We start from the raw sequence: 24,436 nt of genomic DNA, 5'->3' as shown, positions 1-24,436 counted from the left end.
CACTGCATAAGATTCAATACAGGAAAAAACTCGATTTTCCTTATCCATCAGAGGAATTCAATTGCTATTATTAAAATATTTTACTTTTTATCCTATTTCTCCATAAAGAGAATCGTAAGTGAATTATCTTTTTTCACTATAAGGAAAAGGGGTATATTTTCAATACTATTTAGACTGATGTAAATGGCCTGGCTTAAAACTTCTTCTGAATAGACAACCAAAATCAATAAGAATTTGAAATGGCTTGGCGCACCTTTATATCTCTGAACGTGCAGTACTTTATAAGCAAAACACAGATGGGGACCAGTTAAGTAGACAACACTGAACTAAGCATACAGGCACTGACACATTAAGGACGCCAGAAGTCACCTGAAATTCAAAGTATAGTGTACAAGAATAGAAATTGGAGAAAAAACAATAGCAAACATTCATTTAGCACATTTGACTTTTAAGGTGCAGTAATGGATAGCCCACAAATTGATGTATGAAAAAATATATTTGTATTCTATTTTATTCTCTTTTCAGTATTTTTTTGTTTCTTTTCTATTATGGTTGCAATATTTCAACTCATAAAGTGCAGTTTATATTGTTATTTACATTTCACATTTACATTCATGATTCTAAAAACAAAACGGATACAAATGATGATGGCTAGCGGCAGAATAGAAACTACGCGCGTTTCGGCACTGCTGCCTTCATCAGTGTGAGAAGTTGGTCTGGTGTATGATGTTCACTATACTAGTGAGCACCTTGTACCAGTCCAAACAACCCTTATGGTGATTGGTTGTAAGTCAACCTTATAGACCAACTATCCTAGGGGTAGCATGGACAAAAGCAGTCTCAGGCTAAACTCAAGAGGGCATGTGAAGCCAGCTGTTTTACCATATGCAATCCTTTTTAATACCAAATGAAAGGACACCACACAAGTTATATATTATAAAATATATGTATTTATTACTAGAATAATCCCCTGTACTCTTTATGAGAACAGAAGCACAAGCGTTAAACAAAGAACTTCATATAACATACAAAAGTTGCACAAATATGGCTAGGCCATTGTGGCCCTTAAAACCATATACTAAAATAGTGGTATAAGAACCACATCACGAACAATGGTAAGGCCTAGGGCCTTGAGAATCGCTGGGGATACACAGGACTAACAGAAGTTAGGACGTGGATGCGGGGGCAGTGTCTAAATGCACACACGTGCACCAATGCAAGTCAATGGTGCGTAAAAGTTAGAAAGTCGCAGTTTTGGAAGTCTTCCGACTGGACTAGAACTTAACCACTTAAAACTAGGACACTAGGGATGTAAATCTCTACAGGAGCACCGTAGTGCTGGTGTTACCTCACGCACAGGAAGCGGGTGCATAGGTGTCAAAGTATGTCGGGTTTCGTCGTGGAGTTCTATGGAGCCTGGAGGAAAAGATGCTGCAGGCGACCAGGAGAGAAGAGTCCGGTTGGATCCAAGGGCGGATCGAAGATGTAGAGTACCTGAAAGCAGAGGGGACAGAGTCTGGGTCACTAGCCAGTGACCAGGAAGGAACCAGGAAGGAACCAGGCGATGTTGGGCGCAATCAGGTGGTTGTTGAGAAGCTTGTCTCTGCTGCCACGTGGACCCGGAGGTATCAACAATGACCAGGATTCGGTCATGGACTGTCCTGCAAAGGCTCTCACTGTCGGCGTTATCGGCTTCCGGATTGGAGTCAACAGGCCTTGGCAAATGCAACCCACGCAGGAATCGAAGATGGCTTCTGGATCAGACCAGCAAGGTCTGATGGGCTGCTCCTTTTCAGGGGAGCAAGGGCCAGTCTGGAGAAACCAGACCAGTATTGTAAATTTGAAGGTTTGTTGTCACAGAGGCCACTAGCCCACGGGCAAGTGACCGGACAGACGCGTCAAGCAGGAAAATGCAAAAGGGCCCCACGCAGCACTCGGTGAGTGTGGAGAGGTGATCTTCGGTGCAAATGATGCTCGGGGCTGGGGCTTCTCAATTCCTAATGCACAGCGTCGAGGATGCCTCGGAGGCTGCACGGGAAGCACTTTGCTGGCTTTCTAAGATGGCCCGTCCCACATCTCACGTCGCCTCCACGGATCTCAGCTTTGCTGTGGCTGTGGATCGGGCTGTCGGATGTCTGGAAGTCTGGTTCTTGTTGGTCTCTGTTGTTCGAGCTCCGGCGGGAGCAACAACAAAGCAAACCTTTGAGCGCTTGATGGTGCCTGCTTGCACAGGGTGGGCACTCCTTGACCACAAGGGAGATTCTTCAGTCTTCTACGTCGAGTAGGATGTCGAAGGGTCCAGAGTTATGTATCAAAGTTTCAGTCAGGATTATATGCTGTTTTTTGGACGCAGCTCCTACCTTTATTCCTAATCAAGGGGCTGGATTACCTACTAGGTCCCTCCTTTGGGTGGGACCCGGGAAGGGGGTGGTTACACCCCTTTCCCTTTGTCCAGTTTCACGCCAGAGCTAGGGCTGGAGTGCCCTAGGACCGGTTTGAACTGGGCTATGCATGGGACACCTTGTGTGCCCCAGGCAGTGTCTAGTTTCATTCAGCCCTCCCTGCCCCAATCCACTATCTCCTGTCTGGGGTGGTGCTAGCACCTCCCTGTGAAACCTTTTGTCCAGGCCTCCCCTGCCGGAGTTTCAGTCAGCAGCAGGAGGCCAGACTTGTGTCTGTGGCAGCAGCATCCATTTTGTGATGCTGAGGCTCTGGTTAGATTTAACCGCGTTTACTGTTGGCAACATGTCTTCTCCTTCTAGAAGGGTGGAATGCTACCCCCGTTGCCAGAACTGGCGAGGGGGTAGTATTCCAAAGTGTATGACACCTTACACGACATGTTTTGATAAAGCCAAACCAAAGTTAGCAATAACCGCGAGGATTATAATGCACTTAAGAGTATATGGTATGGCAATATCATAGAACAGCTATAAGGACATGGTTCTGAAAGCTGCAGACAGACTCAGCTCATGCTAGAGCACCATCTCACATAAAACCAAGCACTCTGCCTCCAGGATTGTTAAGGCCTGCCATAGGAGTGACTTATAGGTGCATATGTGTCTATATGTAAAGGTAGATATAGGAATACTATACCTAAGCAAGGGGTGATTACACAACCTTGCCCCAGCTGAGTGATCAGCTAGTTGTGTCAGTTTGGATGGCCAGCCAGGGGTGGCAAAAGATATGCTACAGCCCATGGTAGGCATTGGGTGCACCTATGCCCTGGGTACCTATAGTACACTGTACAGGGGCTGATCAGGTGACTCAATATCCAATTAGTTATGTACCTAAGGTACATGGAGTCCATCTTACAGAGAGAGCAGATAGCCTGGGGCCCTGATTAGCAGGGTCCCAGGCCAACTAAGTTGAAAACCAGCTAAACACAAGGCAAAACATCTGGGGTAACCGTAGTCCGATATCCATCCTCCTACATAACCCCCCCCCCCCCCCCCAAAACGAAAGGAGATAAGGCTATCCTTGACCAGGTAAGCCTATATTGCCTGAGTGGCCAAATAAGGAGGAACCTGCACTGGCATGGTTACCCCCTATCTCATGGTCCACTAAGCAATCCCTCACCCTAGGGGTAGCAGAGGGTCTCCACCATAGGGAATTACTACCTGTGGTGTGTTTTGGCAAAGAAAAAGGCTGGTGTTAAGATGGAGTACTGACGTGAGACTCCACTAATGTAGGGCTCAACTTCCTCCAATCACTATCCACCATGGGTGCCTTTCTTTCCATGACCGAGTTGCACTGTGCTCTCAGGGTCAACCTCTGGCTGCCTACAGCTGGAGGCTGAGTCCCTTTGGTTGGCTTACTGGAGGGACAGGTCAGGTTTGGGACCTTTGGGTCCCATGTTTGGCTGTGCCCAACAGTGTCCATCTGGGGGAGGTTCCTAACTTGGTGTAAGGGAGATCCCTCCGGAGTTTTTGAAGTTTTTACATTGCTAGGGCTGCTAGCTTTGGTGCCCCTAATCTGCAGATGGGGGTGTTCTATTGGACAGGGGGCGCTTTGGGGTCCACTGGCCTCCTTGACCTCTGCAGCCCTGGGCTGACTGAGGCAGGGTAGAGAGGGGCAGGTTACCTGCTCCAGACTGGGTCGCACCTTGGAAGGGTCCACTGACATCAGGGGCTCTGTCAGGCTAGGCCTGACTACCTCTGGGGCAGTTTCTTCACAGGGGGTAAGATCAGTTCCCTGAGGAGGCTGATCCTTTCCTAAAGTCTGGTGGGAGAGAGGTTTCTCTTCCTCCTCAATTATCTCTGTTTGTGTGGAGTGATCCATAGTTTCAGGCTTCACAACCTTTTCAGGAAGGTACTCAGTTTGGGTATGGGCTGTTACCATCAGAGCCCTGCTAACCTGTTCAGGGAAGGAATCTGCTTGAGATTGGGCTGAGACTGGCACAGCCCTACCAACCTGTTCAGGGAGGACATCTTGGATTGGGGCTGTGGCCATCATAGCCCCACTAACCTTTCCATGGAGACCTACCATTTTGGAATGGGTTATTTGCTCTACCTCAGTCCAGGCTGAGATCTCTAAATCATTTCCCAGTAGACAATCTACAGGCAAGTTTGTAGACACTGCCACTCTCTTTGGGCCAGTGACACCTCCCCAGCTGAAATTTACTACTGCAATGGGATGGTTTGTCTGCACTCCATCAATATTAGTCACCTGGTATGTGGCTCCAGGGAAAAGTTGCCTTGAGGGGACTAGACTCTCAGTCACCATAGTGATGCTAGCCCCTGTGTCTCTATAGGCCTCAACTTTCTGACTATTGATGAGGGGCTCCTGTCTGTACCTGCTCAAAGTGTTTGGACAAGCAGTGAAGTTGGCAACCCCCATGCAATATTCACAGACAAAAGTAGCTGTAGTAGGGGACCTGGTTAGGCCAGAGCCCACATGAGTTCCAAAAGTAAACCCAGCCAAATTTTTGGGGGTACTCCCACCACCTGGGGGATTACTACTAATAGTAACAGGAGGTGTTGGAGGCTTACTTGGAGGAATATTTTCCTTATTGTTATTCTTTGGGCAACTGCTATCAGTCTTCCAGTGGCCAGGCTGTTTACGGGCATGGCAATAAGGTTTCTTGACAGAGGAGGTGTTTTGGGACCCACGTCCACCCTTGGAGTTTTGGGGCCCTGTGGGAGACTTGTCTTTTGATTTATCCCCACCCTTCTCTTGAGTCTTGGAATTATCTTTCTTTTGGTCACCACCCTGATTCTTAGGCCTAATCCTGGTTCTGACCCATTTGTCTGCCCTCTTACCCAATTCTTGTGGAGAGGTCAGATCTGAGTCCACCAGGTGCTGGTGTAAAAGCTGGTTTTGACAATTACTAAGGATCTGCTCCCTCATAATCAAATTATACAATCCTGTATAGTCATGTACTTTGCTGCCCAGTAACCAACCTTCCAGAGCCTTATTAGCACAATCTACAAAATCAGTCCAGTCCTGAGTCTGAGCTTTTTGGGTATCTCTGAACAACAACCTGTATTGCTCAGTGGTTAGGCCAACCCCATCAATAAGAGCACTCTTCAGGACAGTGTAGGTTTTAGCATCCTCATGTCTAACTGTGAGGAGCTTCTCTTTTCCTTTTTCTGAAAAGGAAAGCCACAAGATTGCTGCCCACTGATCTTGGGGAACCTGCTGTACCATGCAGGCTCTCTCCAGAGCAGTCATCCATTTGTGGATGTCATCCTCATCTTTGTAGGGGGGGCACAATCTTACTCAGGTTTCTATGATCATAGGGCCTGTCTTTATCCCGAGGGATTTTGCTGCCACCAGTGGAATCTAATCCACACATTTTTCTTTCCCTTGCTTAAGCAAGTTTAGCTTGGGCCAGGGCTGTTTCCTCCTTCTCTATCTGAAGTTGGACAGCTCTCATCCTAGCCTCATGCTCTTTTCTCTGAGGGGAAGTCATTCCACAGGTAGAGAACTGGATTGTTCACCTGTGCCAGACATGACTAGTGAGGTGTGGGTGTGTGCACCTGCCTACACTAAGTGTTTTCCTACTAGAACCTTACCAGTGAGTTGTAGTCAGGGTGTGCTAAGCCCTTTGGTCTACAACTACTAAGTTCAGTAGAACTTAAGTATTTAAAGCTTTGTTTATATGTACCTATGGTACTTGATGTGATCTTTCAAATGATATTGTCAAAGATTACAATTGGTAAAACAACAGCAGGCTCAAATCCCAACCGCTGCACACCAATTTGAGAAGTTGGCCTGGTGTATGATGTTCACTATTCTAGTGAGCACCTTGTACCAGTCCAAACAACCCTTATGGTGATTGGTTGTAAGTCCACCTTATAGACCAGCTATCCTAGGGGTAGCATGAACAAAAGCAGTCTTAGGCTAAACTCAAGAGGGCATGTGAAGCCAGCTGTTTTACCATATGCAATCCTTTTTAATACCAAATGAAAGGACACCACACAAGTTATATATTATAAAATATATGTATTTATTCCTAGAATAATCCCCTGTCCTCTTTATGAGAACAGAAGCACAAGCGTTAAACAAAGAACTTCATATAACATACAAAAGTTGCACAAATATGGCTAGGCCCTGGTGGCCCTTAAAACCATATACTAAAATAGTGGTATAAGAACCACGTCACGAACAATGGTAAGGCCTAGGGCCTTGAAAATCGCTGGGGATACACTGGACTAACAGAAGTTAGGACGTGGGCGGCCTACAGGATGCGGGGGCAGTGTCTAAATGCACATGCGTGCACCAATGCAAGTCAATGGTGCGTAAAAGTTAGAAAGTTGCAGTTTTGGAAGTCTTCCGACTGGACTAGAACTTAACCACTTAAAACTAGGACACTAGGGATGTAAATCTCTACAGGAGCACCGTAGTGCTGGCGTTACCTCACCCACAGGAAGCGGGTGCATAGGTGTCAAACTATGTCGGTTTCGTCGTGGAGTTCTATGGAGCCTGGAGGAAAAGATGCTGCAGGCGACCAGGAGAGAAGAGTCCGGTTGGATCCAAGGGTGGATCGAAGATGTAGAGTACCTGAAAGCAGAGGGGACAGAGTCTGGGTCACTAGCCAGTGACCAGGAAGGAACCAGGAAGGAACCAGGCGATGTCGGGCGCAATCAGGTGGTTGTCGAGAAGCTTGTCTCCGCTGCCACGTAGACCCGGAGGTATCAACGATGACCAGGAGTCGGTCACGGACTGTCCCACAAAGGCTCTCGCTGTCGGCAGTGTCGGATTCCGGATTGGAGTCAACAGGCCTTGGCAAATGCAAACCACGCAGGAATCGAAGATGGCTTCTGGATCAGACCAGCAAGGTCTGATGGGCTGCTCCTTTTCAGGGGAGCAAAGGCCAGTCTGGAGCAACCAGACCAGTGTTGTAAATTTGAAGGTTCGTCGTCACAGAGGCCACTAGCCAACGGGCCAGTGACCGGACAGAAGCGTCAAGCAGGAAAATGCAAAAGGGCCCCACGCAGCACTTGGTGAGTGTGGAGAGGTGATCTTTGGTGCAAATGATGCTCGGGGATAGGGCTTCTCAATTCCCAATGTACAGCTATGAGGGTGCCTCGGGAGCTGCACGGGAAGCACTTCGCTGGCTTTCCAAATGGCCGGTCCCACGTCTTACGTCGCCTCCACGGGTCTCAGCTTTGCTGTGGCTGTGGATCGGGCTGTAGGATGTCTGGAAGTCCAGTTATTGTTGGTCTCTGTTGTTCAAGCCCCGGCGGGAGCAACAACAAATCAAACCTTTGAGCGCTTGATGGTGCCTGCTTGCTCAGGGTGGTCATTTCTTGACCACAAGGGAGATTCTTCAGTCTTCTACGTCGAGTAGGATGTCGAAGGGTCTAGAGTTATGTATCAAAGTTTCAGTCAGGATTATCTGCTGTCTTAGGACGCAGCTCCTACCTTTATTCCAAATCAAGGGGCTGGATTACCTGCTAGGTCCCTCCTATAGGTGGGACCCAGGAAGGGGGTGGTTACACCCCTTTCCCTTTGTCCAGTTTCGCGCCAGAGCTGGGGCTGGAGTGCCCCAGGACCGGTTTGAACTGGGCTATGCATGGGACACCTTGTGTGCCCCAGGCAGTATCTAGTTTCATTCAGCCCTCCCTGCCCAATCCACTATCTCCTGTCTGGGGTGGTGCTAACACCTCCCTGTGACAGGAAACCTTTTATCCAGGCCTCCCCTGCCGGAGTTTCGGTCAGCAGCAGGAAGCCAGACTTGTGTCTGTGGCAGCAGCATCCATTTTGTGATGCTGAGGCTCTGGTTAGTTTTAACCGCATTTACCGTTAGCAACATGTCTTCTCCCTCTAGAAGGGTGGAATGCGTCCCCCGTCGCCAGAACTGGCGAGGGGGTAGTATTCCAAAGTGTATGGCACCTTACACAACATGTTTTGATAAAGCCAAACCAAAGTTAGCAATAACCGTGAGGATTATAATCCACTTAAGAGTATATGGTATGACAATATCATAGAACAGCTATAAGGACATGGTTCTGAAAGCTGCAGACAGGCTCAGCTCATGCTAGAGCACCATCTCACATAAAACCAAGCACTCTGCCTCCAGGATTGTTAAGGCCTGCCATAGGAGTGACTTATAGGTGCATATGTGTCTATATGTAAAGGTAGATATAGGAATACTATACCTAAGTAAGGGGTGATTACACGACCTTGCCCCAGCTGAGCGATCAGCAAGTTGTGTCAGTTTGGATGGCCAGCCAGGGGTGGCAAAAGATATGCTACAGCCCCTGGTAGGCCTTGTGTGCACCTATGCCCTGGGTACCTATAGTACACTGTACAGGGGCTGATAAGGTGACTCAAAATCCAATTAGTTATGTACCTAGCGTACATGGAGTCCATTTTACAGAGAGAGCAGATAGCTTGGGGCCTTGATTAGCATGGTCCCAGGCCAACTAAGTCCAAAACCAGCTAAACACAAGGCAAACAATCTGGCGTAAACATAGTCAGATATCCATCCTCCTACAATCAGGAAACCGTCTTTTAGCATAATCTCTGTGTAAGCGTTTCGATACTTTGTCTTTAAATTAACTCTTTCACACAGTCATTGACAGTAGCAACATAAGCGTTTTATTCACGCGTCAAAAGGATAAACCGTTCAGAATACTTGGTAGCAAATAACAAAGTGTGTCGGGCGCGGTCTTTGGAGTTCAGGGAAGCAGTTCTCGGTCTCTCTCTTTCTTGGTCACTCTTCCTCACAGGTCACTCGTACCGGCGTCTCCCAAAAGGCAAACAGAAGAACACTACCGTCACGAACTGTATAGATTCTTTAAGCTCTATGCATGCACCCGTCACCAATACCTTGGGGTCACCGAGGTTAGTGGTATCCCTAAGTAGGAGGAAGGGTCGGGGTAACAAGGAATGGGGAAGGGAAGAAAAGAGTGTTTGCATGCAGCGTGCACAACTTTATTTATGCCACAAGCCCCACAGTCCTGTGCCCTCCAACTTCTTCCTCCACCGTTCTCCCCACGTCACTTGCCTGGAGCTACGGTCCCCGGTGACCGTATCAATGGGTATCGCGGTGTCCTATTGCTCGGAGGGACAGCCGGATACGAGGGCGGTGTGTGTTGGGGAAACCTCCCGTGGGTCAGCTCCGCTGCTCCGTCGATTCGTCGACTCCGTGTTCCAGCGCCTGGATTCTTCACCCCGTCTCCACATGCTCCGTCCTGCCTAGTTTCGTCTCCTCTCCACCCGCTGTCCGTCGCAGCTGCGCCTCCTCCTGATCTCCAATCACCAGACGGCCCACAGCTGAGCCAACGGCTCTCTTTTAACTCCTGTCCGGGCTTCTGTTCCTCCCTTGCTCCGTAGACTAGACCGCTTGATGCCTCTGGTTGAGGTGGACCACTGGACACCATCTTGAAGTCCCCGGTAGCCTGGGTGATACGATGCTCTCTATCAAACTCTCTTAAATAGATCAAGCGTTTTGACTATCTTTACAAATAGGATGATACGGCACATATGTTGGTACGTGAATCGATTCTATTTTCTGCAATAAATAAAAAGATGTATCAATTGAATCAATTAATTTTCTTATATTTCAATAGGCCCATATTCTTAAATCATCTTCTGTCCGTCGTGATAGTATTTGGCCATTAATATTTGAACATGTTGGATAAGTGAATGCCCTGCATCCTTTATTGTATGACGCGACCGCTGTATCTTAATCCTTAATTTCGGTAAATTCGGTTCTCTTACAAGCTAATTTAAATAGCGCTATACATATTCTGTTGTTTATAGAGGACTCCTGGTGATTATCACTGTTTTATAGGGCATCAATAGCATCGATAGATAGAATATGCTTTCACAATGGCATTCGCGTTTCTGGTGGGCAGCTGTAGTATCGATAAATGTTATCAGGTTCCGCGTTTCTCCAAGACTGAAAACGCCATCCTTCAGAATGATGAATACCATCGTGTAAGCATATTCTATCATTCGATGCTATTGATGCCCTATAAAACAGTGAAAATCACCAGGTGTCCTCTATAAACAGAATATGTATAGCGCTATTTAAAATAGCTTGTAAGAGAACCGAATTTACCGAAATTTTGGATTAATATACAGCGGTCGTGTCATACAATAAACGCTGCAGGGCATTCACTTATCCAACATGTTCAAATATTAATGGCCAAATACTATCACGACGGACTGAAGATGATTTAAAAATATGGGCCTATTGAAACAGAAAAAAATTAAATGATTCAATTGATACATCTTTTTAATTATTGCAGGAAATAGAATCGATTCACGTACCACCATATGTGCCATATCATCCTATTTGTAAAGATAGTCAAAACGCTTGATCTATTTAAGAGAGATTATGCTAAAAGACGGTTTCCTGATGAAGGCAGCAGTGCTGAAACGCGCGTACTTTCTATTCTGCCGCTAGCCATCATCATTTGTATCCGTTTTGTTTTTAGAATCATGAATGTAAATGTGAAATGTAAATAACAATATAAACTGCACTTTATGAGTTGAAATATTGCAACTATAATAGAAAATAAACAAAAAATACTGAAAAGGGAATAAAATAGAATAAAAATATATTTTTTCATACATCAATTTGTGGGCTATCCATTACTGCACCTTAAAAGTCAAATGTGTTAAATGAATGTTTGCTATTGTTTTTTCTCCAATTTGTGTTCTTTCCCTACGTGTAGCAACCCCATTTGTTTAGTAGGGATCCCCATATTTTCCTATACTGTACAAGAATAGGACATAAGTGGCAAAGGGTGTGACAAAGAGGGTAGCCGGAAGCATTATGATACACACTTAAACATATAACTTGAGTTTATTTTGTGTCTTTACTTAGCACTTCCTTAGATGAGTTGGAAGGGCTGGTGTCGCCATGATGCATAAGAAAGCCATGATTTGGACTCAATAAACAATTGCCATGACTCTGCTGAACTTGGAAACTTTCAACCAAAAATGGAATTTCAAAGCCAGTGAGGAACAAATTAACAAAGAATCATCAACATAAAATATGTTTGAGGTTGACACACGGATTGCGGCCTTAAATGTGCACCGCTTTTTATTTGGCCCAGACCATTTATCCCACACTGTCTATTTGATTAGACTGAGCTTCTGCAGTTGTTGCAAAACATGGCGCTTCTGTGTGGGTTCAAGTGGCGCTGCTCGATAAATCCTATTTTCAGTTCTGCCGACAAGGATGTCCTGCTCCACCTTCAGGAGCTCTTGAGGAGGATGGCACACACAAACATCAAGTCCAGTCATATGGGACTTGTCCTGCCACTCCTGCAGCCTCCTTTCTACTGCTACCAGTGATTACATTTATCTGGTGGGCCAGTGTTGCTAGGCTCAACGAACATATTGTGGCCATTTTTCCCCCACAGGCTCTGTTTCTGAGGCACAATTTCTAGATGCAATCTGGGTACTGAGCTTCCATGCTCCTGCCTACACCACAAAAAATGGCAAATCCAAAACACTGCTTGGGGAGAGTGGCTGTTTGACAAGTTTGATATAACTCTCCTTGGATGATATGTTAGACATGGTTCCTGAGATGGAGAAAGTAAGGTTTGCATAGAGGTAGGTGTGGCCACCACTACATGCTTTGTCCCATTAAACTCTATAATTCAAACAAAAATTGGCAATTTTAGGCAACGCATGAGAGTGCACCCTAAACAGATCTTCCTTCATCCATCAACAGCATAATGAAAAATAATCTAAAATTGGTAATGTCGTGTTTCCATGTTTTTTTTCACTGAGAAATAGTGACTGCAAAGTATACATATGTTTTTCTGCAACTTACTGTGCTGTTATGTGATTATTGAGAAAACAAAATCAGCATTGTTCACGAATGTGTGAGGATCTGAAGCTGCAAGTAGGCATGCATGTTTAAGAATCACATGCAGATTTGAAGGTGCATCTGAACTGCAGGAGTAGGCATGAACCTTGTCTGATCATGATTCTCAAATACCAATGTGCATTCTCAAACTGCAAGTGCAATTCAGTAATGGCTATCAACCCACCCACTGGAGACCATTCTGTGGTGCTTGGCGGGGAAGCATTGGGGGCTGGGAAAGCCTCAATGAGGTGGTGGAGTTTCCCCGTGGAGGATGCGGGTGACCTAAACATGCTGGGGCGGATTTATGATAACTGGCGCATCCCCAGGGATGCGCCAGTTATTTTGCGCTGCTGCTCCGCCACCCATGGTGCGCCGCATTTACAATGCAGCGCACCATGGGGCAAAAACGGCACAGATGTGTGACGCATCTGTGCCGTAAAGGTGGCGCATTGCTGGAGTTGCGTCGCAAGCGCGACGCAGCTCCAGCAAGGCTCGGGGGTGCCCCATCTATACAATGCTGCGTCAAGACCTACGCCTGCTTCAAGCAGGCGCAGGGTTTTGACGCAGCATTGGCCTGAAAGTGACTGAGTGAAATCTTATAGATTTCACTCAGCCACTTTTGCGAGGCGCACCTGCCCCGGAACGCCCACCCTGCGCCGGAACGCCCACAAGTGGCGCAGGGCTTTACAACGTGACGCATCTGCCTAGGTGCGTCACGTTGTAAATGGGCCGTAGGGATGCGCCACGTTTACGCCGCAGTTGCGTGACGCAAACGTGGCGCATTCCCATCATAAATATGCCCCGCTGATCCTTGGGGTGCTCACGCTTCGAGATCCATCACTGTACAATGCGGATGCACCTTTGAGAATCTCATGCGTTTTGGAGGACTCGGTTATGCATTAGTGCATTGTGATTTCAGACCAGGCACGCATTTTCAAGAATAGCAAAGAGGAGAGAGAGCATCACTCACTTTGTTATAACAGGACTCCTAGCACTCCTGTCGGGTCTGGCATCAGTTGTATCCCCTCCTTCCATATCAGGCACACAAGCAGCTTCAGAGGTTTCCATCTGTTGGACACATGGATAAAGACATACACACAACTCTATCAGTGTTTACAGAGGCAATGCACAGTGTTGCAAGAAACATTTTTAATGTGACAGACTCAAGGTGAGGTTTTATCACTAGTGATTCCATCAGTTCCAAGACTTGAATACCGGATCAGATGTTTTCTTCGAATAGAGAATGAGAAATTCATTTTCCAGCAGCAAGGCCAGAAATAACCTCTCATTTTATAAGTACTTACTTTTTATCGCAAGGAATTATCTTTTAACTTCAATAACAATACATTTCTTGCCTTATAGTACTTACCAAATTCTGCACAATCATGACTATTCCATTTCCAGTGTTTCGTGGCACCAGTGGTTTGTATGATTCCACTTTTACTACATGCAACAGAATTAGGATTGAGGGTACTCAGCATCCATTCACAAAGGAGAAACAATATCTAAATTTTAACTACATGAATCGTAATCACGCAAGTTACTCCCACCCCTGGCGATATCACGCTTATGGTTCATAACTGTGTCCAATCAGAAAACCGCTTTCAAGTCATGACCAAGATTTCAAAAACCCACAAAGCCACAAACCGACAGTAACAAGTACAGTACAATACTTTAATATACAATAGTTCATGAATGTTGATGCCTTTCTACTCACCCCCGACCAGTCATCACTTTAACTACCAGCTGTGTGTCTGTTTAAATTGAGACCATATCTAAATGTTGTTCCAGCTAAACAAACAGTGAAAATCACAGTGGTGGCTGCTTGGGGTTCAAAATAGTGAGCCTTCAGGTGGTAAATGGGTATACAAAAATAAGCACAGACACACTGACAAAAAAAGAAATATGAAACTTTACTTACCTCCCGCTGCAGTTGCTGCATTGCTTCTCTCTCAACCCTCGACTCCAGGGCTGGTGGACATTGTGCACGCTCCCAGATGCCAATCCTGACACTGCTCTTATACTGGAAATACTATTCTCAGCATGAGAGAAGCTCTGGGATTGGAGATGTGCGGCCTGGTGTGCTGCTCAGACAGTGCCTGAGAGCTTGTGACTCTTCTCCACCTGACTGTAGAACACAGCTGGGTGGGGAAATGTTAAGTGTGCATCACCTGAACATGGATAAATGAACCAACGTGGTCTTAAAGCTTCATGCTCCTGGAAAGTGATACCCCGAAGTGAAAAAATCAAGTCACTCCCGTACAGCGTAATCCAGTCACCTCTCTGCTGTAAAGAATTAGTCAAAGGCATCAAAAGCCATATGAAGCCCAACCATGGCATTCTGCTGTGGTCTCCCTGCGTCTGCCATAGAAGTATCGCCACTCCGGTATTCCAAGTTATTTGCTTCGATGCACGGTTAAGGGCAAGTTGGTTTCTTTACCCTTGTCCTGATGAAGCCAGGAAGGAATGAGTGCTGAAACGCGTCGACAGTTTTGATGGGAGGAATCCACTTGAAAACAAGATTTAGAATTGTATTTCGAGGCACATTTAGTAAATGTTTGTAGAGGTGTAGAAACCTCATGTGCAAATAGGATTACCTCACAGTGTATTGCCCAGATTGAATGTGCGAACACTGAATTGTTGTAAAAAAAAGTGGGTATAGTCAACAAGATTTCTTTATGTATATGTCTATATATGTTTGTTACGTATATCTCTATATATGTGTAATTTTGTTCAGATTTAAATAATTAATGATTTTTCCAAAGGAAGGTATTGTGGTATGTGTGTTTTTTGAAGTGTCTAAAAATTGGAATGGGACACTGTACCATTTATAGAGTAATTTGATATTCCCTATAGTTAAGTAAATTGATAGATACATTTTTTTCCTTCATACCAACCTGTTGAGCAATGTGTAGATCCCCGCTGGAAGCCTGAAGCTCTCTTGAAATGAAAAGCTCGAGTCCTTTTTGGCTGTAGTAACTTTAGAAGCGCAGTTATGAATAGGAATGGGCTTACTCTTTTGTTGATGTGTGCACATCCCTCCCTATATCCACTCCTTACTTGTAGTAAGTATTCACCATTTTCGAGTCACTCTCCTCTGTCCCTACCACATTTACTACAACTACTACTCGCAATTGCAACATCTGACAGATCACATTGCAGCCTATACCATTATATAGCCAGATTCTGAGTGACACAGGGCAACCCCATTGTTTTTATTGGTCTCTGATGGTTACTGTTAAATACTCTGGAATCTCTCTACTCTGATCCCCAGTACTCTCTCCAGATCATCAGAGAAAGTTTTGACAGAGCAATAAAGCACGGGGCTGTAGGGTGTAAGATGTTGCACAACGTCCTTTCACCTTGGCTGCTGGATCTGCAGCAGTTGATGTCATGACATCACAACCCTTAAAAGATGACGTGCACGAAGATTGTATTTTGAGACAGTGATACTTTAGAAACTGAACACTATTTTCTGAGAGTATGTGCCAAACAATGATGAAAAATAATATTTTGGTTTAAAGAAATCGAAGGCAGCCCACCCTACTATCACTTTCCAAGTTAAATGTCTAAACTTACCTGAAACGGGTGCGGAGCTCTGTGCTGTACTGAAGACGCACCTACCAACCGAAAGTGAAAGTGACCTGCTTGTCCACTGCATGGAGGAGTTTCACGTACTTCAGCTGCCTTTGACCCGCTGGCATTCATTTCCTAAGACTAATGACACACGCTTTCCTTTCAGCATAAGGTGCCATGGCTTAAAGTTTAGTTACAAGAGCTCTTCACACATTCAGAATCCGCCGAAAAACGAGCCTTTGCCCCGATGAAGTGGGCGCTGAAGCCCAGCGAAGGTGAAAGGTGGGCGAAGAATACCCTCTCTGCCAGACACACATTCAAAGACAGACTGACAGCCATGAATAACACACTGTATTACCTTGTCGAGTGCAGAGTCCATGGCGAGAGAAAAGCCGCAAGTCCCCTCAGTGACAACTGTCGACTAACTGGGAATAGGTAGAGGGACAGACACGCCCCCAGCCGCACCTTTACTGCCGATAAAACAGGTCCTCGGCTTTTTAGTCTGGTCGGTTCCTGCAGCATCTTACTTTCACTTTTCGGGAAGTCACGGGGTTCAGTCCTTGGCGCTATGCAGGGCTTGGTTTAGAACCTTGCACAGATTGAAGCAATTTAACAAACATGGCAATAATTTAAATGGAAAGTGAAACATTTGGAAATAAACTTCGGGTGAATGGACTTTCCACATTGAATTTATATTGAATCACAGACATGTTTAGACGAAATAGATTTAAAACGAAACCATTGTTCCGTATAAAATCGTGAGTCTCTCGCCTGAATCGGGTCTATTGGCATGTATGTCAGACTATCACTTTGACTTGGCATGACAAAGTCCACAGTTTTTTAAATATAAACTTGGAAACGTGATTGGGGTTGTCTGCACTAACAAGACGTTATTACCCCACAAAGGAACTATTCTTTACAACATTAAGGATCTGAATCCATGACTCACAGTTTGCCTGCAGCTCCTCCATGCCTGTATATAGCTCACTGTGCTGTATTAAAAGGCTTATGTGTGTGAAATGGATGTAACATACGGATCTGTATCAAAAGCAGTAGCCCGCATACATACCTAATTAATCTCCAGATATGCGCAGGCATGTTAAACGATGTGCTTTGCAGCAGGCGCATTAGCCCGCTGTGCTACTTTGAGTCAAACCTATCCCTGGACAAAACACAGAACTCTCTCAGAACTGTGTTAATGGCTAAAGTTGTTTTACCGCAAATGTATTTCCCTCAAAGCTGATGTCCAGACATTGATCTCTGCAGCAGGTGTGTTAACCCTGTAGAATATTTTAAATGCAGCCTCTTTGTGATCTCAAGCACAGATTTACTGGTTTATATGTCATTGTTGCCAACTTCTTTTCAGCTGATATTTTAAAAAAAATGTATATGTAGTCTGTTAGACTGCTTTTCATACTTGGACCTTACGACTGCACCCCCTTCCCTCTGCCACACCTTGACCCCCAATGTATGGGTTTCCGGAGAAAACTGTTTCCATTCCTTGCATTTTTCGACCCTGATATTTCAGAAATAAAGCACAATTTTTCTGAGGACGTGGCTAACCAAAGTTGAAATTCTTTATTTTGGTATCAATAAATCGACGGTAGACCACTCTACGATCACTGTCCTAGTTAAATGACTGAACTTCGCTGAAACAGGTGTGGAGCTCTGTGCTGTAGGATGCTGATGACGCACCTTCCAACCGAGAGTGAAAGTGACTGCTTGTCCACTACACGTAGTTTCATGTACTTCAGCTGCCTTTGACCCGCTGGCATTCATTTACTAAGACTAGTGACACACACGCTTTCCTTTCAGTATAAGGTGCCATGGCTTAAAGTTTAGTTGCATGAGCTCTACACACATTCAGAATCCGCCGAAAAACGCGCTTTTGCCCCGCGGGTGGGCGCTGAAACCAAGGGAAGGAGAAAGATGGGCGGAGAAGACCCTCTCTGCCAGACCCACATTCAAAGACAGACTGGCATACATGAATAACAAACTGTATTTACCTTGTCGAGTGCAGAGTCCATGGCGAGAGAAAAGCCGCAGGTCCCCTCAGTGTCAACTGCCGACTAACTGGGAATAAGTAGAGGGAGGGACACGCCCCCAGCCGCACCTTTACTGCCGGTAAAACAGGTCCTCCGGCTTTTTAGTCTGTTCGGTTCCTTCAGCATCTTACTTTCACTTTTCGGGAAGTCACGGGGTTTGCTCCTAGGCGCTGTGTAGTGCTTGGTTTAAAAGCTTGCACATTTTGAAACGATATAAAATTACATGCCAATAGTTTAACATGGAAAGTGAGAAACTAGTAAATAAAAATCGGGGCAATGGACTTTCCACATTGATTTATATTGAATCACAGACATTTTTAGACGGAACAGTTAAAGTAAAGCCATTTTTTCTTTTTAAAAATCGTGAGTCTCCCACGAGAATCGGATCTATAATAATCCACATTTGTAAAGCGCACAATCACCCGTAAGGGTCTCTAGGCGCTGGGGGCCGTCGGAAAGATTAAGCAAGTTATTGCCCAGAGTCACATGGTGCTGGGCTAATCTGCCGCCGGAGCCGGGGATCGAACCCTGATCCCCAGATTCCAGCGTCAGTCACCCTGGCCGCTGATCCCCAGATTCCAGCGTCAGTCGCCCTGGCCGCGGCGCCACACCTCTCCCCGATGATCTATTGGCATGTATGTGACCATCACTTTGACTTGTCATGACAAAGTCCACCGTTTTGTAAATGTAAACTTGGAAAAGTGACTGGGTTTGTCTGCACTAACAAGACTTCATTGCCCCCCAAAGGAACCCTTCTTTACAACAATAAGGAGCTAAATCCAGTGGTCGAAGTGGACGGGATCGGTAGGGCACGACGTGCCCCTACTTCTATCATTCAATAGATTCCTTTCCCCTACTTTTTTTATTTTAAACATGCGTCCCAGGAAGGCAGTAATAGCCAAGGCCCACAGATAAGGCTTGGCGTTCTTGGCCCTTGGCAGAGGGACCGGTGATCAGGGAAGGAAAAGAACTCTGGGGCAGATTTACAAGCCGCTTGCGCCACTTTTGCGTCACTTTTCCCATGTTAAAAGTGACGCGAAAGTGAGCAAGGGGCTTGTAAATCTGCCCCTCTGTCTTTTCCTTCTTGTCCTGAGAAGACAAGGCCAGTGTCCCCTTCTGCTCTGCACTGGCAGCTGTAACCCTCTTTCTTCCTCTTCTTACCTCTCTTTCTGTCTTGCCCCCCTTCACTTACTGAAAACTATGACTTCAAGAAACGGTTCTCACCATCTCTTTTCTCCATTCTTTATTTGGTCCCTGTAAAATGGATTAAAAAACACACTTTTGCTGGAAATGTGGTATTTTTCTGAAATCTTTCTATTCCAACGTGCAGCCTCAAGAATGAAAGATTAAAAATATTAAAAATAAAGAAATAACTAAATAAAGCATGTCAGAGTGCGTGCAAAGTGACCAGATTGATTTTATTCACACCCAAACACATTAGCATCACTTTACAGAGTTTGTCAGTGAAGTACTACTTTTGTTTTCTTGTCTTTCTTTAAACAGCATTGTTTTCTCTGGTGGGGAAGTGCACCAATCCTGGAGGTACCGCAATGCCTGATTGATGGATGGATTGGAAAACAAAATGTCTTCACAAATGTGGTCTTTTTATCCCAGACTGCTTACGTTTTGTAAGGATGTAAGCAATGGACATTGAAATGGGTCCTTTCCCAGCCCTGTAGTCATATCCTTAACTTTTCAGGTAAAAGTACCCCCTGATTTCTAAATAGTAAGTGGAAAAGCGTTAAGGTGACATGTTGTTCCTGCTTACATTTCACATGCTTTACTTAATCTTGCTTTCCCACAGCCGTGGCCCGTGGAGGGAGTTCCGGTGGGGCAGGCAGGCGGGGCGGGGGAGGGCCAAGGTGGGGGCTGATAAACACCGGAATATGGATGATTGCAGGTAAGTAACCAATTAAATTAATAAAACTAATTTCGTTCCAAGCCCTGCATCTCAAAATGCGATACAGGGCATGGAATGAAATTCGCAGGTCACCACAAAGAATCAGGATACAAGCAGGAAGCAGGAGAGAACAGCAGTGATATCCCACTTTCGTCGCCAGCAATGTTATGTCGGAACGGAAGTAAACACACCACACGCAGGTATGACTGTTCACGTCCTGTCCACACCAGGACCTTTTTATTCAAAATGAAACCCCACCCCCAATTAACCAATTAGCATCCCGCCCTACATATACTACAGGTGGTCCACCGCTACCCCTTCGGGTGCTGGAAATGGCGAGGCGATGGCGGTGACCACATCACAATATGCATTTTATGTCCTCTGCAATTGTGTAGGCTAAACGCCTGCTCCTATTCAGGGCGGATAAAGGTGTGTAAATAGCTAAACGTGTCTGCATATTTATTATTATAGCAAGTGATCGTGTACTGTCAGTTTTTTTGTGCCACCAGCGTTTGTAAAATGTCAGCAGAACCCTGATGTGGCAGTGTAGGAACGTAACAAACACTACAAGTTTATTTTTATATTTAATGTTTTTACAGGTCATACGCTTGAATTCCTTTTATTTATGTGTTGTTTTCAAAAACACATAAATAAAAGACATTGTCATTTGCAATGCCAATAGCTTAAACACTCGCCGCAAATGTGACGCCTATTGCATTGCAAATGCAGTGTGCTAGGTTTCAGTTTAGCTTCTGGGCTTTTTTTTTTTTAGTCCTCATTATTCATCTCGCAAGGCCAAAATACCGCTAAGACTGTCAATAGTGCCTGTCCTGGAATACCGGGCACGTGATTGACTAAATCTAGGGCCTGGACCTTAACAGCAAATAGGGTAAAAAGTTGGGGAATTTTAACAGCATCTACAACATCTGGTTCCCCTTTTACCACCACTGCGAAAATGTTATAATCATAGGACATTTAACATTCATGAACTGGGTGATAGTAAATCTAGGTGCCATATTGGCCAGCTCTAAACCATTCTTCCCAGATATCCCAAAACTGTATTCTTCTACAAGAGGGGCCACTTCGATCTAGCTTCGTACACTACACTGGTAACAGCTCCTTTTACACTACCACCAACATCAAACACCAAACATCACACTGCTCTTACACTCATCGCTATCAGTCCTTCTGCATTACACTGCTCTTCTCCTACTCCTTCTCCTACATTCTCCCTCAAAGTGCTCTTCTACACCTAACTACTTCCTTATACCTAATTCTAATTCAATATTCCTACCTTGCTTCTACCTCACACTACTCTTCTACTTCTTACACTCCTTTCATATCCCTCCTTCTACTCTTCTACTACTCTATCCTTCCTTATACCTCATACTGCTCTCCACACTTTCCTTCATTCAAAATAACACTAATCTACCCCACGCTTTATTCCTTCTCCCTCATACTGCTCTCCCCGCACCTTTCTTCTGCCTCATGCTATTATTCACCTCAATATACTTAATTAACCTTCAAGCTATTCTCGTACTCACTCTCCTTCCCAAATCTTAAACACTGCTCTTCACCTCCTAATGCTACACTTTCACCTACTACACAGCTAACAAATGCAATTCTAACAACATAGAAACACAACATATCACATACATACACTCAATAATACATAGCTATAATACAATACAATTAGCAAAGCAAATGGCTTTAACTTAAACAAAGACGAGACCTATTGCATTTCCAATGCTTGTTAAAGTAACTTTGATCCGTCTGAGCTGCAAATAATTTATTAGTTAAAATTGGCAGAGTGGACACATGGATATAGTCATACACACAGCCGTATCAGTGTTTACAGAGGTAATATACAGTGTTGCAAGTAACCTTTTTCATGGGACAGATTCAACTTGAGGTTTTATCACTGGTGATTCCATCAGTTCCAAGGCTTGAATACCGGATCAGGTTTTTTCTTCCAATAGAATAGAGCATAAGAATTTCCTTTTCCTCTGGCAGCAAGGCCACAAAATAACCTCTAATTTTGTAAGAATTGACCTTTTTTCGCAATTAATTATCTCTTAACTTCATTAACAATATATTTCTTGCCTTGTAGTACTTAACAACATTCTGAAAAATCAGGACTATTCCATTTCCAGTGTTTTATGGCACCAGAGGTATGTATGATTTCATTTTGAATTTCAATATCCACTTTTACCACATACAACAGAATTAGGATTGTGCCTGCTGAGAGTACTCTGCATCCATTCGCAAAGGAGTAGCAATCTCTGAATTTTAACTACGTGAATGGTAATCACGCAAGTTACTCCCACCCCTGGCGATATCACGCATATGGTTCGTCTCTGTCTCCAATCAGAAAACCGCTTTCAAGTCATGACCAAGGTTTCACATCCCACAAAGCCACACACTGACTGTAAAAAGTACAGCACAATACTTTTATATACAACGGTTCATGAATGTTTAGGCCTTTCTTTTCACCCCTGACCAGTCATCACTTTAACTGTCAGCTGTGCGTGTGTTTACATTGAGACCATATCTAGATATTGTTCCGGCAAAACAAATAGTGACAAACAGTGGCGGCTCTTCGGGATTCTAAGTGGCAGAGCATCAGTGGAGAAATGGACAGACAAAAATAAGAACAGACACTGAAAAAAAAAGAAATATAAAACTTTACTTACCTGCCGCTGCAGTCGCCGCATTGCTCCTCTCCCGACCCTCGACTTCAGGGCTTGTGGACACTGGGCAAGCTCCCAAATGCCAATCCTGACACTGCTCTCATGATGGGAATATTATTCGCAGCATGAGAGAAGCGCTTGGATTGGTCTGAGCGGCCTGGTTTGCCGCTCAGACAGTGCTAGGGAGCCTGTGGCCCTTCTCCACACAGTTGTAGAACACAGCCTGATGGAGAAATGCTAAGTGTAAATCACCCCTCCTCCCCATTGGAGGTCATAGAATGCATGGCCCCACCCGCTCTATGATGCGGCTTGCGGCAGCCTGCAGGTAAGAAGAACAATAAAATTATAATACAATTGGTTTATTGTCATTTTATTTTTATGTGTTTAAATCTGCTGCCACCTAGTGGGGTGACGCTCCTCTGCTACAACAGAGGAGCCGCCCTACCCTGGTCAAAAAGGAAGATCATCCTGGAGTGATTCTGAAGTCATTGGATGACTTCTCCTGCAATTATCTGGGGACGTCATCCCAAACCATCCTGAAGTCTGCCCACAGGGGAAAAAATTTAAATGGGATGACTCTTACTGTAATCACAAAAACTATTCTAGGATGGTGTTCTGATGACTTCCACTGGCAGGGAGTGATTACCTTTTACAACTCCACGAATACTAATTGACAACTTTAGGATGAGTGTGAATTACTCCAGGATGGGCTCCAGACAATTTAAGGATGATTGTGGATTATTCCTGGATGATCCTATTACCTCCTGGATGATCCTATTACCGCTTTAGGATGGAAGTGGCTTACTCTGGAATGACCCCATGATAATTTCAGGATGAGTGTGGATTACTCCAGGATAATTTATTGATAACTCAAAAATGAGCATAGATTCTTTAGGATTATATTAGGACAACTACAGAATGAACGTGGATTACTAGACAATGACTACATAAGGGCTTTAAAATGGCTATGAAAAACTCTTGCAGGTTTTTATACCAACGGCAGGCCAAGTGTAGATAGCTCCCAGGTGATTTAATGAATAACTTAGAGTGGATGTGGATCAATAATAAATCATTACGGGCTTGATTACACCTTACAAATTCCATGTTACAAGCACATTAGCCGACTGCCAGTATTCCCTTGCAGGGTCCCACTATTAGTTTAGGAATATGGATTTGCTGTTAGGGAAATATTTAGAGGCTCACCTCCTCAATGAACCTTCCTGTCAAAAACAGGCCTCTTGGATGCAATATGCCCTCTTTATACAATACCATGAATTATTTGCAATGCCATGAATTCTAAAGTAAGGCCTAGATTTACAAAAGTGTCACTTAACGCTGCACAACACCCAAATTTGCTGCGTTGCATCACAGGGTGAGAGCAGGAAAGTGCCAAGTCTACCCCTCTCCCTTGCACCACTGCACCATTAGGCAGTCGAGCACCATGCACATGCGTTTGCACTATGGTGCAAAGGTGTCTAGCTTAGGTTTTTTACTGGAAGGGTCCCCTTGCAGTACAAAAAATACTATGCCTAGAAAAACCTGAAAACTTTTCCCATGTGGATGAGTGTTGTAACAAATACCAATTTGCTCTGGTTTATAAATCCTGAAAAGATTGTGTGTCAAGTCCGCATTATAAAGCTTAAGCAAACCAAAAACAATACTTCCATAAATCTGGTCCCAATTATAACATCAATATTCTCCTACTCTGGAAAGATTATTTTTTAAACTCTGTGAGATGGGTGCACTGTACAAAATAAATCTTAGACAGATTCCTTCTGGCTAGCTTTGTGCTGTAGCAAGACCATATGCATACAAATGCTGTGGCTTCAACAATGTTATATTTTGCATTCAGATAAGATTAACAACTTGTGCAGCTACTCTCATACTCCCGACTCACTGGGACTTGCCTTACTTTGAGGTACAGAGCATTAGCTGAAGCTGTTTAATG

General features: G+C 44.8%; 1 protein-coding gene across 4 annotated transcripts in view; it reads right to left on the bottom strand.

Moving 5' to 3' along the window:
• The window catches only part of LOC144755185 (caspase-7-like), a 237,730-nt gene extending 219,301 nt beyond the window's left edge, over positions 1 to 18,429 (bottom strand). Inside the window, exons 1-2 of one of the 4 annotated variants that reach the window (XM_078643846.1) lie at positions 17,860 to 18,429; positions 13,248 to 13,345 (exon numbers count right to left, since the gene is read on the bottom strand). In XM_078643846.1, the coding sequence (XP_078499972.1) occupies positions 13,248 to 13,345; positions 17,860 to 17,880 (119 nt within the window). In that variant the 5' untranslated portion in view covers positions 17,881 to 18,429. Of the gene's footprint in view, positions 1 to 13,247; positions 13,346 to 16,211; positions 17,491 to 17,859 lie in introns of those variants that run through there. The other 3 variants (XM_078643849.1, XM_078643845.1, XM_078643847.1) reach the window with 3 other exon arrangements.
• Positions 18,430 to 24,436: the final 6,007 nt, after the last annotated feature.

Source organism: Lissotriton helveticus, chromosome 5_1 (genome assembly GCF_964261635.1).
Source record: "Lissotriton helveticus chromosome 5_1, aLisHel1.1, whole genome shotgun sequence".
Classification (NCBI taxonomy): domain Eukaryota; kingdom Metazoa; phylum Chordata; class Amphibia; order Caudata; family Salamandridae; genus Lissotriton; species Lissotriton helveticus.
The sequence above is the reverse complement of the archived record's forward strand: the minus strand, read 5'-3'. Positions and strand labels throughout refer to the sequence as shown.